This window comes from Nematostella vectensis, chromosome 2 (genome assembly GCF_932526225.1).
Source record: "Nematostella vectensis chromosome 2, jaNemVect1.1, whole genome shotgun sequence".
Classification (NCBI taxonomy): Eukaryota; Metazoa; Cnidaria; class Anthozoa; order Actiniaria; family Edwardsiidae; genus Nematostella; species Nematostella vectensis.
The window spans coordinates 11,166,114-11,180,870 of record NC_064035.1 but is presented as its reverse complement, the minus strand read 5'-3'; the positions used below and the strand labels follow the sequence as shown (position 1 = coordinate 11,180,870).

At 42.7% G+C, this 14,757-nt stretch overlaps 1 protein-coding gene across 1 annotated transcript in view; it reads right to left on the bottom strand.

Annotated features, from left to right (window-relative positions):
- Positions 1–30: 30 nt before the first annotated feature.
- LOC5521252 (collagen alpha-1(I) chain) overlaps positions 31–14,757 on the bottom strand; it is a 37,189-nt gene continuing 22,462 nt past the window's right edge. Inside the window, exons 38-69 of the mRNA XM_048723605.1 lie at positions 14,365–14,418; positions 14,046–14,099; positions 13,625–13,678; positions 13,427–13,480; positions 13,283–13,336; positions 12,383–12,436; positions 12,243–12,296; positions 11,975–12,028; positions 10,062–10,115; positions 9,596–9,649; positions 9,288–9,341; positions 9,150–9,203; positions 8,719–8,772; positions 8,594–8,647; positions 8,043–8,096; positions 7,502–7,609; positions 7,359–7,412; positions 6,882–6,935; positions 6,624–6,677; positions 6,218–6,271; positions 6,083–6,136; positions 5,883–5,918; positions 5,755–5,790; positions 5,614–5,649; positions 5,363–5,377; positions 5,042–5,119; positions 4,726–4,758; positions 4,321–4,453; positions 3,883–3,989; positions 2,598–2,681; positions 1,391–1,609; positions 31–548 (exon numbers count right to left, since the gene is read on the bottom strand). Of these exons, the coding sequence (XP_048579562.1) occupies positions 402–548; positions 1,391–1,609; positions 2,598–2,681; positions 3,883–3,989; positions 4,321–4,453; positions 4,726–4,758; positions 5,042–5,119; positions 5,363–5,377; positions 5,614–5,649; positions 5,755–5,790; positions 5,883–5,918; positions 6,083–6,136; positions 6,218–6,271; positions 6,624–6,677; positions 6,882–6,935; positions 7,359–7,412; positions 7,502–7,609; positions 8,043–8,096; positions 8,594–8,647; positions 8,719–8,772; positions 9,150–9,203; positions 9,288–9,341; positions 9,596–9,649; positions 10,062–10,115; positions 11,975–12,028; positions 12,243–12,296; positions 12,383–12,436; positions 13,283–13,336; positions 13,427–13,480; positions 13,625–13,678; positions 14,046–14,099; positions 14,365–14,418 (2,112 nt within the window). The 3' untranslated portion in view covers positions 31–401. The remainder of the gene's footprint in view (positions 549–1,390; positions 1,610–2,597; positions 2,682–3,882; positions 3,990–4,320; positions 4,454–4,725; positions 4,759–5,041; positions 5,120–5,362; positions 5,378–5,613; positions 5,650–5,754; positions 5,791–5,882; positions 5,919–6,082; positions 6,137–6,217; positions 6,272–6,623; positions 6,678–6,881; positions 6,936–7,358; positions 7,413–7,501; positions 7,610–8,042; positions 8,097–8,593; positions 8,648–8,718; positions 8,773–9,149; positions 9,204–9,287; positions 9,342–9,595; positions 9,650–10,061; positions 10,116–11,974; positions 12,029–12,242; positions 12,297–12,382; positions 12,437–13,282; positions 13,337–13,426; positions 13,481–13,624; positions 13,679–14,045; positions 14,100–14,364; positions 14,419–14,757) is intronic.

Sequence of the window (14,757 nt, the reverse complement as noted above, 5' to 3'; positions counted from 1 at the left end):
AACAAAACGACACAAACAGGCGAGACTGTCTTATGTTGAGCAAGTTTCCCTTAAAACTTCCCGATCGTTTATTGTACTTTCAATTATAATAAACAGCATGTTTGTAAATCTTATTCACAGGAATATTATCAATAAACTTAAAACTAGAAATTGAATAACTATCGCCGTACACACGTTTCTATTTATACTGAGGGACGCTGACATTCTAATAAAGCCGAGAAAGGGAGAATTTAATGACTCGCTTAATGAGTATGATGTCAGGAATGGGGGTTCTATCCCGGATTTTGGAAGACAAACTGACAAATAAACGTTTTACTTTAAGAAATGTTGAAAATAAACAAGACTCCATATAATGCAACTGTTGCTATTAAGTTAGATTGTTGGCTATTTGCATGATGGTATTAAGAGAAGCAGACAGGGCCTATATCTAGTCCGAATTCTTCCCCTTGTCCTCCGATATCAAACACTGCCACATCCAAGACGGGTAGCCTGTGTGGCTTGCTTGTGTCGACTGTTATTATTGTTTGGCGCCACTTGCCGTCTTTAATCTAAAAGAGATAATATGAAAATTCAAATAACAAGATCACAAATCTGTGTACAAGCCAATCGTACTCATCGCAGCTGAATTACGAGGGTGTGGGTATAACATGAAGAGGGCGGCACGAAAAGAGGGATACCTAAAGCCTCGGCGAAACGATGAGACATCTTTACAGTCAATCCACATTACTCCCGGGAAATAATCAAACCTAAGCCACTTCATTATGGAAGGGGGATAACCATGGAACCCCTTGTATCTTAGGCTCTATTTCCAGGTAACGTCGGGTGTTGCGGTCATACGATCCTCCGGTCGACTAAGTGCCCCAGTCATTGGCTGGGGCACCAACTGTGGGCTTAGAAACGGGGTAATTGTGAATACTTTTGTAGCTAGCCAATCAGGAATTGATCGGCACCAAATATCAAACTTGGGGCATGACTGTATAGCTAGCAAGCTTTTTCAATCTCTTGTATTTGCTAGTGGAAGGAAAGGATTCTTTTTTCTCTCCTCCACTTGGAGGTGGTTGAACCTACCCTCGTGCTATCCCTAGGAACACAATGGTCAAGGGAAAAGGAGCACGCTAGCTTCGCCAAGCGTTTCGGGACTAAGGGTAGACTAAGGGTAGAATATAAAGCAGGCGCGTACCCAGGATTGGCTGAACAGGAGGGGGAGGGGTGCACAGTCATAGGTATCATGGAAAATATCGTATTTGAAGATTTCCTTAATAAGAAATGACCCACTTTTTGGCCGACAAAGAGGGAAGCGCGAGCGCCCTGCGCACCCCCCCCCCCCCCCTGTGTCCGCTTTTGCAAAGGGCAGGGTAAGGGTGTGCATGTGAATTAGAAAAGTCCTTACATGGCAGTCGTCACGTATTATCTGGGGCTTGAACTTGTTAGAGCTGCTAGCATGGAGCTCGACGCCGTTGTCGCCCTTGATTTTGATGGAGTGATTCAAGTCTCCCTTTCCGCTCGACCACGCGGCCGAGTTACGGCAGTGATATGTTACATTCTGGCGTGCGCGGTCACTCAGCAGGCGAAGGAAGGCGAGCTGGCTCGGCTCAGCCAAATACTTCATCTGCCAACAACATACATACCGACATCAACAAAGACAATGCGGTAAACAACACATAGCAAATGATAGATAACGACGTAAACTTAACAACTTTATAAACCATGATTATGACATAAACAAAAGCAATTACATTACCAGCAACATCCATGATGACGTCAACAAAAGCAATTACATCACCAGCATCATCCATGATGACATCAACAAAAGCAATTACATCACCAGCATCATCCATGATGACATCAACAAAAGCTACTGCATTATTAGCAACATCAATGATGACATCAACAAAAGCAATTACATCACCAGCAACATCCATGATGGCATCAACAAAAGCAATTACATTACCAGCAACATCCATGATGACGTCAACAAAAGCAATTACATCACCAGCATCATCCATGATGACATCAACAAAAGCAATTGCATTATTAGCAACATCAATGATGACATCAACAAAAGCAATTACATCACCAGCACCACCCATGATGACATCAACAAAAGCAATTACACATCACCAGCATCATCCATGATGACACCAACAAAAGCAATTGCATCACCAGCAACATCAATGATGACATCAAAAAAAGCAATTACATCACCAGCTTCATCCATGATGACGTCAACAAAAGCAATTACATTACCAGCAACATCCATGATGACGTCACCAAAAGGAATTAAACATCACCAGCATCATCCATGATGACGTCAACAAAAGCATTACATTACCAGAAACATCCATGATGACGTCAACAAAAGGAATTATACATCACCAGCATCATCCATGTTGACGTTAACAAAAGCAATTGCATCACCAGCAACAGCCATCAACAAAAGAATGTGGATCATTCATAAAAAGAACATTAAAGTTAATAATCCATCAAAGGTAAACAATGACTGGGTCTGGCATCGGATTGTGTCCATAAGCACTTTTCGGTGCTGCCATTATTTTCACACAGGTCCCCTCTTTTGGTCACTCTCTCCCCCTTCTTACCGTGCCAAATCCTCGAAGTTCTTTACCAAACCATTTGTAGCCATCAGGACCAGAGAACCACTTCCTTCGAGGACTCTCCATTCCCTACATCAAAAGACGGTTATCGACTGTTTCTAAAAGTGTCCATTCGCTACGTCAAATGACGGTTATCAACAACTTAAAGTAAAAATAGCTGAAAGCGTTTTTCATATAAAAAGACATTTCCGCCAGTGTAGAATATCATGCAATAGACTGCAAGGAAGCACTAAATTCATATGTGCAGCAAGTTCTTTGTGGAAAGTGGGTATAAAATTAATCACGTGCCATTTCTAACATTGCAAATGTGGTGGAAAACCTTTTCGAGATCATCTGTATGATATTTCACTCCTTTGATTTATGCTTGCTTGGTTAGGAAAATAGTGGGCAATGCAAGAGATGCAAAATTTAGATGATTAAAAAAAAAGGCCGCCAGATGTGACCGCTTAATAAAGGGCATGACAAACGGGACTTGGAAAGAGACCCCTTAACCACAGTAAAGAACGTTTGACGTTCGAAACGAATAATAAAGAGTCAGAAACATTAGTTTAAAAACAGAGCGTTAGGTCTACATAAGTATTTATTTCATTGTCTAATTTACAGTGGCAAATTTTCATTGAATAGAATTGTAGATACGCCAGCAATTTTTTATTTCTTGTTGTTGTTTTCATGTCTGTGTGGGGATTTGAAGTAAGTTCTGACTTTATTTAAAAAAAAAAATTGCTCGTCCATCTAGACGAGTGATGTTCCGATTTCCGTCAAATTTTCTTTGTCAAAACAAGCATGTTAACATAATTGGCAATTGATATTTGGCGTTTTTGACGCATCTTCACCACCAATGCAACAATGCCAATCAAACATTAACAATGAAAAATTGCTGGCATATCTAAACAGTCAATGTCCATTGCCAATGAAAATTTATTTGTGTAGACGGCACTTAAGTGTTCGAATTGCACGTGGAACTCCGTTAATAAGGGCATCGCCAGGGAGCACAAAATAATGGTGTCCGTATAAAGCAGGATGCCTTTATAGCGACGCTAGTAGCACTGTGAAGAGTCTGTACGGGTCACTCTTTTCTGACGCCTTCCTGTAATCTTCGGCGGATGTTTATGGGACACTTAATCTATCAAATTCGTCTTACTTACATTGGTGATATAATAAAATTGCTTTTCTGAGCTTTAGCTTTTGCGGGGTATTTTAAACTAAGTAAAATATAATTATTGGGGAAGATACAAGTAGAGTTGTTCTCGCTTTAACGACCAACACTTACCCTGGTCTGATTATTGGGGAAGATACAAGTAGAGTTGTTCTCAAAGTCGCAGTAGACTTGGATGCTGTCATCGGGAATGCCCTCATTCGGGTCAATCCAATAGTTACCTAAAACGACAAAAAAAATAAACAAAATACTAAAAAAGCTATGCAACATCAATGGAGAAGAATTTTCGTCTTTATTTTTCCCTTTATGTTCCGTCGCGGTAATTTTTGCACGCGGCGATTGAGAAAGAGAGAAGGGTATCGGAGAGGGGGTCACTGAAGAGAGTACCACAGGTCAGCATCATCAGCGGTTAATAAGGTACAAAGACGTAGTTTTAAGCTTTAAAATGTCCTTATCAGAGAAGACAAGCGATTCACGAGCGATTAGAGGGACTCAAAAAAGCTCTAGTAAAATTTCGACCCATTCCGATCATTAGAACAACTGGTTTCTCACCGCTCTTCAGCTTGGGATGACACATGTGTAGATCTCTGCAAGTGCGTGCTGGATACATCTTGCTGCCGATGGGATACTTGTAGTTCTGAAGCTCGAAATTCAGCCTGATATACTCGCTGAATATGTCGACGGGCTGAAAGAGGAAAAAGTCGGAAAAGGGTGTAAATATGGTATGTTCTTCCATTTATCTGCACTTTCCTTGCTAAAACGACAGCACAGCGGGCCACAGTGTTTGTAGTTGCATCAACGTCATGGCGAGTGCTGCATGAGAATAACCCATTTAAGGAATATAAAAGTTAGTCTTCTCTCGAGGAAATTGCTGAGTTTATCCTTTTTGAAGAAAAGTGGCGATCGAAACAGGAAGCTTCACATGGAGAGTCGTTAAAACTCTACAGTTTTTCTTACCTCTTCCGCTTCTGAATTGGAGCCTTCAGATTTCTGAAAAACAGAGAAAAGCACAAAGTGGCGTCACCTCTTATAGCTACAAAGAATAAAATGGCGTGTCTCTGGAAATCTTTTGGCTCACTACGTGCAATGGGCCTTAAAATTGAAATAATCTCTGATTTACGATGATGTTTTTTCTCTCAACAAAAAATAATGCAAACAGAGATAAATATTCCCTGAGTCAAATTGTAGAATCGGGTTTGTAGAATTTTGTGATTTGTCATAAGAACTTTGGTACAAATATAGAATCATTCCATTTTTTTATAAAAATACATACGGAGCTGCGATAGAGGCGGTTTTCACGAGTCTTTTGTGTTCCTAACTCGTAAGACTGAAGCGCTTCTGATGTCCATCGCTACAAATACAAACAGAGAACAAGATAAGTAAGAATTATTTCGTTGCAGCAATCAACAATCCTTACCAGAACGAAAAACGCGAGAGCAACAAAAACAACAACAATAATGACGGTAATAACAACAACACAAAACTAACTACAGCAAAACAAATCACAACAATAACCTGTTTATTATAACAACCAAGCAACAAAAATCACTAAAAAAATCATTAAATAAAAAATAGTTAATAAATAGTCACTTACCGCTCCAACAGTTCCCTGGAAACGGAAGAAAAAAACAAATGTAAAAATAAGCTCAACACAACGTATTTAAATGCCTTTATGCTTTATCGGCCGCCTCGTTAATAACAATAGAGGTTCTGTGAACTCCCATTGATCTGATCTACGAGTATGAGGGTGATTACGTTTCATGCTAAGGAATACATAAAGAAACCAGATCACACAATAACAGGAGAGCATTTAGCGCAGAGGCCCCCGTAAGCTGAAGCTCTTACCGCTGGTCCAGGTGGGCCGGGAGGTCCTGGGGTTCCCTGTAGTAGAAATAAAGCATAGATTGGTATACTTTTGAATTGTCTGTCTTAAAATTATTACAGATAAAGTAACTTTCAAAGCAAGATTTAGAGTAAGTCACTTACGCGTAGTCCATCAGGTCCCTGCATTCCACGGTCTCCCTGTGGGCAGTAACGGATATCATGTAAGAGACCATGCATTATCGAGATATTAAACTGGAAAGGACTTGAGAAAAGATGTGAGAAACACATACCTTCTGCCCGGATGGCCCCAGACCTCCGATTGGACCCTGGAATATTAACGATATCAGTCAGATATTAAAGTAGCGACATGCGCTTATACGTGTCTGACGACAAACGCACTGTTGTACACGTAACCAACCGAGTCCTACAATGAAATAATAATAAAAGGGAAGATCGGTTTGGCTGATTCGTATGTGTAAGGATTACTTACGGGGGGTCCTAGAGGGCCAGGAGGACCAATAGGGCCAAAGTCACCAGATTTTCCCTAGAAACAGAGAGGAGGTTCTGTAATGTAATAATTGTTGTTCTAAATGATTTTCATCAGAAGATCAAACGGACGGTTTACCCTCGCTCCTTGCTCTCCCTCAGCTCCATCAAGGCCAACGCCACCGAACACTCCCTGGAATGAAACAAAACAGTCAAAAAATATAAAGGTTTATTTTTCCTAGATGGAGGTATGGCTTAGATGCTAACCGCACACATGGAAAACAGTATGAAGAAGAGCGGAGAAGGAAGGAATGGATCGGGATGGAAAAGGAATAAACGGAACGGAAAGGCCGGATCTACGCTCGTTGCTTCTTCCCGCATGCGCATAAGGTGTCAATTGTCGGCTTCTTTCTCCATCCCTGTTTTTTATCACTAGCGGAAAACCGGCTTACTAGTATGGAAAGTGTCTTATAATTTGATATCTAATACAATAATGTTTATATCGAGAAGAAAGAGTTCGTTCGACTATATGCAATAATACCGACCTTTGGCCCTTGGGATCCCTGTGGACCAGTGGACCCGCCAGTTCCACGCTCTCCCTGTGGAATATCAAAATGCATCAAAATGCAAGATAGCGAGCTTTCGAGGATTGGTTCAGGCTGGAGGTATATTGATAGATATATTGGGCTTTGGGTGAACATGCATTTTTGTCGCATTCAAAGACCCTGTTTTCTCAGTAATACTATTTCAGAAGTATCGGTTCACCATATTTCCACACCAGTGGAACAGGTATCCCAACCTACCTTATCACCCTTCGCACCACCATCACCTTCATCTCCACTGTCGCCTTGGGCACCCTGTGGTTGAATTATTGAGAACTTTACAAAAAGTGCAATCTTCAAACATGAGTTATTGGAATTAACCTAACTTTGTATTAAAAAGGCATGCTGGTGCTAAGGTAATTTAAAAAAATGACAAAGTGTGAAACGAAACAAAAATAATCAGTTTACTTAATCCAATTGTGATAAATCCAATGATTTATCTAAGGAACCCTCCCTTACGTGTTTCTACTTTTGGCCTTCTGAGGACTGGGAATGCCTTATAAATATTAAAAAATAACAACAACAACAACAACAAAACATCATTATCAATGGCTGTCGCTGTGGTCTAAAAGAGCCTGGGGTGAGCGTGGGCAAAACCAGTGATGCTCTAAAACGTTGGGGCGATTTTTTAAATTGGCGGCAACAACAACAACAATAATAATAACTTTAAGAACTTACGGATTCACCAGGGAGTCCTTGTTTACCCGGCTCTCCTTGCCGGCCGGGTTGTCCCTTAAAAAGATAAATAGGCAAAACGTCGGTTATAATAAAGTATAAATATGCTTCATGCTTCATAAACATGTCGTCGATATGATACTTACGTTGGAACCGTCTGGGCCAGTCACGCCTCGTAAACCAACAGTGCCAGGTGTTCCTGTTGGTCCCTGTTTACCAGTCTTTCCTTGGGCACCACGGTCACCGGTAATACCCTGGGAAGATGCGCAAGGGGGAGACAATATCAGTACACGCTGTACACGGATAAGAAGTTATTTGGAAGTTTAGAGCCGTTTTCTTAAAAAGGATTTAGTGCATGATAGCAAATTTGCCTTGGCGAAAGATGCATATATATATATATATATATATACACATAATAAGAAAAGGGCATGATCTGAACTCTACAACACATGTGGTCACTAAAGCTTGTCATTATTTAGATAGACATTAGATATTATCGAAGGATCGAGGTAATATCAACGCTCGAGAGAAGAGATTTATATCGTGGAATAAAAGATATCGTTGTATCGATAGATCATTTTTCTTATGTACTCGACGCTATTGTTATTATAAAGCATTTGATTAAGTGTCGTCACAAGCAGCTTCCGTGTACATAGAGATGGATAGTTCCGTGAATTTGGAGTTTACCTTCCTTCCTTGCTTTCCGACAGAGCCATCTGACCCAGCTGCACCAGGAGCACCCTATAACAACAAAACCTATGTCAACAATCCCCTGATCACAACCTTGGGGTCACCCTTCTTCCCACCCTAGTCAAGAAACACCAGAGCACCCTGTAACAACAACACCCATGTCAATGATAGCATTTTTGGGGTCACCCTCTACACCCTAGTCACTATACAACAGGAGCACCCTCCCTGCAGCAACAACCATGTTAGCAATCACAACTTTGGGGTCACCCTTTTTCTTCACCCTAGTCAGTATTCAACACGATCACCCTGCAACAACAACCATTGCAACAACCACAACTTTGGGTTCACCCTTCTTCATCACCCTAGTCACTAAGCACCACAACACCTTGCAACAGCACCAATGTCAACACTCTAGTCGCTATTCAGCAGGAGCCCCCTGCAACAACAACCATGGCAACAATCACAACTTTGGGGTCACCCTCTACATTATAGTACCACCCAGTAACAGCACCCTTGACACCCACGCCCTTTTCTATACGTTAACTCACCGTGCTTCCGGGCAGTCCCGCATTTCCGGTTTTGCCGATAGCTCCACGATCACCCTAGGATACAAAGGACAGTGGATTTGACAGCCTCGCCCCGTAATTTACGGTCAGTAGCGAAGATAACTTACGGCTTTGCCTTCTTTTCCAGCCTTTCCATCGCTTCCACCATCTCCTGAATCTCCCTTGAAGTCAAAAACAGCTACAGATGAGTACTGTGCGTGTAATACAATACGAATAGAAAACTAAAAAAGGTTTTCTCAAGTTTCGAACTGCCTCGGCTTGATCCCTTTTATATAATACTTACAAACAAAACAGAGTTCTTTTCTTACTTAACCTCTTTGAGAAAAAATCATCCTCCATTATTTTACTCAATTGTTTTTCGTTTAGACGTTAAACAAAAAGAAACTTCCCCAAAGATTTCAATCCCAACTTGTTATTAACATCAAATAAGCAATGGCGTAACTGCGTAACAGATCAAACTATACTCCATAAACACTTTTATGTGTGTTTTTGGTCTGCACTCCATTTTTACTTTTCAAAGATTAACCACGTGACCTACCCTCGGTCCCTCAACGCCGACAGGTCCCTTGTTTCCTCGGATGCCTAGCTCGCCCTAGAAATACAAATAAATACGGTACTTATAGCGCATCGGCGCGCAATCATGTAATCGTTATATAAGAAGGACAAACACACTCACCCGCTCTCCTCTTGGGCCAGAGTCTCCAACAGCCCCTATAGGCCCTGCAGGTCCCTGGCGATGGAAGACAGAAATTATAGAAAAACAGTGACAATAGTGATAACGAACAGTAACATTGCACAATTATTCATTGTTATGGCCTCGGGTTTGTTACTAAATTAATGAACTTCACAAGAGCCATAAAAGCCTCAGCATTTCGAATTGCAGACAGTACTTTTATTAGCTAAAATCAAAAGGTTTTTTTTTTCGATCGGTGTCCGTATTAGCGGGTTGTTCGTTAGAGGCATGTGGTTCTTTTGGTAGCTTACCGGAGGTCCGCTCTCACCCACGGTACCAGGGACACCATCCCGTCCAGGAAGACCCTAAGAAACCGCAAAAACAACAATTTAAACTATCCTTTTCACATTTTACAAGCCCTAACCCTGTGACCGGAGAAATCTGTTGCTAATGTAGCGCTGTGTGCGTGATGTAGCGAAACAGACAGTTAGGTCGCTAGTAATACGATGCTAGGTGTATCAGATTTAGACTTGAACCCGATGTCGAAAGCGAGTGAACTATATTGTTAAACGTCCTAAACTTCATTGTTATTCTTTGTCTCTGGGCCACCAAACCCTATCCCGAGCGAGCTATTATCTAATTCTTCAAAGAATATACAAAGTGATCACTATTTGTGTCTCAGATTATAATAACATTCAAGAGGGAATATAAATATTTATACTATTTTGTGTTAAAAGTTTTGAAGTTAGATATATCCTTTACTTATTCTTTACTTACCGGCTGGCCGTTTGCTCCGTCAGATCCTTGCATTCCAGCATCGCCAGGTGGGCCCTAAACAGGCATTCCAAATTTTACAATAAATGTTTATTAATTGTTAAGTGTTTGCTAAGGCGCTACCTAGGAACTAGATTAGATAACCTAGGGTTTGTATGAATGAAAGTGATAGCTTAGGCGCTAACTAGGTCCTAGATTGGATAACCTAGGGTTTGTATGAATGAAAGTGATTGCTAAGGCACTAACTAGGACCTTGATTGGATAACCTAGGGTTTGGATGAATGAAAGTAGTTGCTAAGGCGCTAGATAGGACCTAGATTTAAAAACCAAGGGTTTGTATGAATGAAAGTGATTGCTGAGGCGCTAACTAGGACCTAGATTGGATAAACTAGGGTTTGGATGAATGAAAGTGATAGCTGAGGCGCTAACCAGGACCTAGTTTAGATAACCTAGGGTTTGTATGAATGAAAGTGATAGCTTAGGCGCTAACTAGGTCCTAGATTGGATAACCTAGGGTTTGTATGAATGAAAGTGATTGCTAAGGCGCTAACTAGGACCTTGATTGGATAACCTAGGGTTTGGATGAATGAAAGTGATTGCTAAGGCGCTAGATAGGACCTAGATTAGAAAACCAAGGGTTTGTATGAATAAAAGTGATTTCTGAGGCGCTAACTAGGACCTAGATTGGAAAATCTAGGGTTTGGATGAATGAAAGTGATTGCTAAGGCGCTAACTAGGACCTAGATTAGATAGTCTAGGGTTTGGATGAATAAAAGTGATTGCTAAGGCGCTAACTAGGACCTAGATTAGATAACCTAGGGTTTGTATGAATGAAAGTGATTGCTAAGGCACTAACTAGGACCTTGATTGGATAACCTAGGGTTTGGATGAATGAAAGTGATTGCTAAGGCGCTAGATAGGACCTAGATTAGAAAACCAAGGGTTTGTATGAATAAAAGTGATTTCTGAGGCGCTAACTAGGACCTAGATTGGAAAATCTAGGGTTTGGATGAATGAAAGTGATTGCTAAGGCGCTAACTAGGACCTAGATTAGATAGTCTAGGGTTTGGATGAATAAAAGTGATTGCTAAGGCGCTAACTAGGACCTAGATTAGATAACCTAGGGTTTGGATGAATGAAAGTGATTGCTAAGGCGCTAACTAGGACCTAGTTTAGATAACCTAGGGTTTGGATGAATGAGAGTGATTGCTGAGGCGCTAACTAGGACCTAGATTAAATAACCTAGGGTTTGGATGAATGAAAGTGATTGCTAAGGCGCTAACCAGGACCTAGATTAGATAACCTAGTGTTTGGATGAATGAAAGTGATTGCTAAGGCGCTAACTAGTACCTAGATTAGATAACCTAGGGTTTGGATGAATGAAAGTGATTGCTAAGGCGCTAACTAGGACCTAGATTAAATAACCTAGGGTTTGGATGAATGAAAGTGATTGCTAAGGCGCTAACTAGGACCTAGATTAGATAACCTAGGGTTTGGATGAATGAGAGTGATTGCTAAGGCGCTACCTAGGACCTATATTAGATAACCTAGGGTTTGGATGAATGAAAGTGATTGCTAAGGCGCTAACTAGGACCTAGTTTAGATAACCTAGGGTTTGGATGAATGAGAGTGATTGCTAAGGCGCTAACTAGGACCTAGATTAGATAACCTAGGGTTTGGATGAATGAAAGTGATTGCTAAGGCGCTAACTAGGACCTAGATTAGAAAACCTAGGGTTTGGATGAATGAAAGTGATTGCTAAGGCGCTAACTAGGTCCTAGATTAGATAACCTAGGGTTTGGATGAATGAAAGTGATTTCCCAAATGCTACAGGGTGCAGTTCTCCCCCCCACCCCACCCCCCTCCTGCGTATGAATGTTTCTGCAGGCTCCAGATATCTGGCTTTCAATACGCACCCTTGGTCCAGCACGCCCCGGTGGTCCCGGAACTCCCGCCGTGCCGCCAGGTCCCTAGAATGACGTCACAATAGCGTCACGCAATAGGATCATGAAGTCTGAACATCATGCAAGCAGGCTACAACAACGTCATGCAAGTACGCCACATTATCAACAAAGCCACAGCTTCTGATTTTTCGATGCTTAAAGCAAATACCGTCGATGAATTCGATGTCACTGAAAGGACAATACAAAGTTAAAAACAAATTCTCGAAAGTAAATAACTTACAGTCGGCCCAGGTGGTCCTTGCGCGCCCGGTGCACCCTGGGTACCTTGATCACCCTATATATGCAAAAAAATATTAGGATAACATGTTATAAAGATGCGGCGGTCCACACAATGGCGAGATAGATATAAGCAATACTCACGTCGGTACCAGGCTCTCCGAGACCTCCTTTAGCGCCAGCAGGGCCAAGCATACCCTAACGAGCAGAAACGTACGGTCAGTCTATGGTCACGCAATGGTCACGGTGCGATAACGTTATGGTCACGGTGCGGCCAGGTGGTGGTCACGCTATGGTCACGGTGCGGCCAGGTGGTGGTCACGCTATGGTCACGGTGCGGTCAGGTGATGGTCACGCTATGGTCACGGTGCTGTCAGTCTATGGTCACACTATAGTCACGGTGCGGCAGGTCTATGGTCACGCTATGGTCACGGTGCGGCCAGGTGATGGTCACACTATGGTCACGCTATGGTCACGGTGCGGTCAGTCTATGGTCACACTATAGTCACGGTGCGGCAGGTCTATGGTCACGCTATGGTCACGGTGCGGCCAGGTGATGGTCACGCTATGGTCATGGTGCGGTCAGTCTTTGGTCACACTACGGTCACGGTGCGGCAGGTCTATGGTCACACTATAGTCACGGTACGGCAGGTCTATGGTCACGCTATGGTCACGGTACGGCAGGTCTATGGTCACGCTATGGTCACGGTGCGGCCAGGTAATGGTCACGCTATGGTCACGGTGCGGCAGGTCTATGGTCACGCTATGGTCACGCAATGGTCACGGTGCGGTCATGTGATGGTCAGGCTTTGGTCACGGTGTAAACGTCCCTGTTATGTTGTCATGGTGCGCGGTCACTCTCTATAGTCATGGTCTTGTCGGTAACAATACGATCGCGAAACAACCATAAAAAGGCAGAGGTGTAGTGTAACCTTACGCTAGCGAGACAATTGGCAATGAAAATGCAAAGATGAAGATACTCTATGATTTTAACTTAAATACGAGCCCGGATCTGTTCCCGACAATAATGTCCTTAACAATTACCTGCTGTCCGGTCTCGCCCAAGCCGCCAGGCAGACCTCTCTCACCAGCCACGCCCTATAGATACCAATCAAGGGATTAGGCAAAAACATTTTACACGAATAACAGGACACTTCAAAATAAGACAGAACTTCTGAGAAACCATACCTTAATTCCACGTGGTCCGACAAGTCCAAGCGGCCCCAGAGGTCCAACTTTACCCTAAAACAAATTTATCACATTTATCAAGGTCTTTTAGTTGGAATGGTAGGCTTGGCTAGAATGTCATTACATACAGGCCGCTAAGCCTTTAAAAACATTTATCACAAATGTAAGGGCAATAAAAGGCTGGGTTATGATACGTACAACTAAGCCCTGGAAGCCTGGACGACCCATAACTCCCTGGTCACCTCGCTCACCCTGAAAAACAATACAGGGCTATCAGGACCTAAAATCAACAACCATTTTAATACATTTCTGTGTGTGCGAATATCCCGTCAAGGCCCTCGTATGATCGCCTAAGAGTATGCAACTGCGCGTGACTCAACCAGGTTACGTTCTATACTACTCCCGAGTGTGTTCATTGCCGTGCGAACTTAGCTTAAGTTGTTTGACTGAATGTTTCCAACCGGGTCACGTTTTACGTTTCTACTACTCGAGTGTGCGGTTCATCATGTGAACTTAGCTTAAGAGTTTTGACTGAAGTGTAATTAACCGGGTCACGTTTCACATTTCTACTTTCCGAGTGTGCGACGCTTAGCTTTGAGCTCAGCTTTGTTTGACTTACCGGGTCTCCATTACTTCCAGGCTCTCCCGCAACTCCAACTTCACCGCCAAATCCCTAGAAAGATCCACAAACAATGGTTCAGCGAGCAGACGCACGTGGAGCTGGACATAGCAAATACCAGCACATCATGAGAGAACATATTTTTTGCAGGGTATTTTTTCAAGCACGACTGCTAGGGTTTTTCGTAGGTAGCGCGTGCAACTTCGTCTCCCCTCCCTAGAAGTATTTTCTTTTTGAAGAGTGGCTAAGTCCAAGACTTTCCGCATTTGATACCTATGCGTCCCCTCCTCAGATTTCACCATGATATTGAGTTACGTACCGGGGTACCCTTTTCGCCAGGCTGTCCCATTGCTCCGTCTGCGCCATTCGTACCCTAAAAAAACAAATTTTAGTATTGTGTCTGAATGAAATTTAGACGAAGTTAAACCAAGGCTGTGTTATCGCGGGCCTGGGCCCAGGTCCTTGATTGAGACCTACGGCCACCCCTCTCCTCTTGGGCAAACAGTCCTTCCAGCGTTTGTAGAGAGAGCAGGAGTTGTTTGGATTCGCTTGTCCCGACCCACCTATCCCATTCCGTTAGGTAAGTATATTCCACTGAGATATGTGTGACAGGTATTCCCAGACGGGCGGGGTGCTGTGGTCTGGCGGCCATGGTTCCTCGGGGGCGCTTGGTAGGGTGACCTAAGCGCTCCGATACCTTACCCCAATTTAT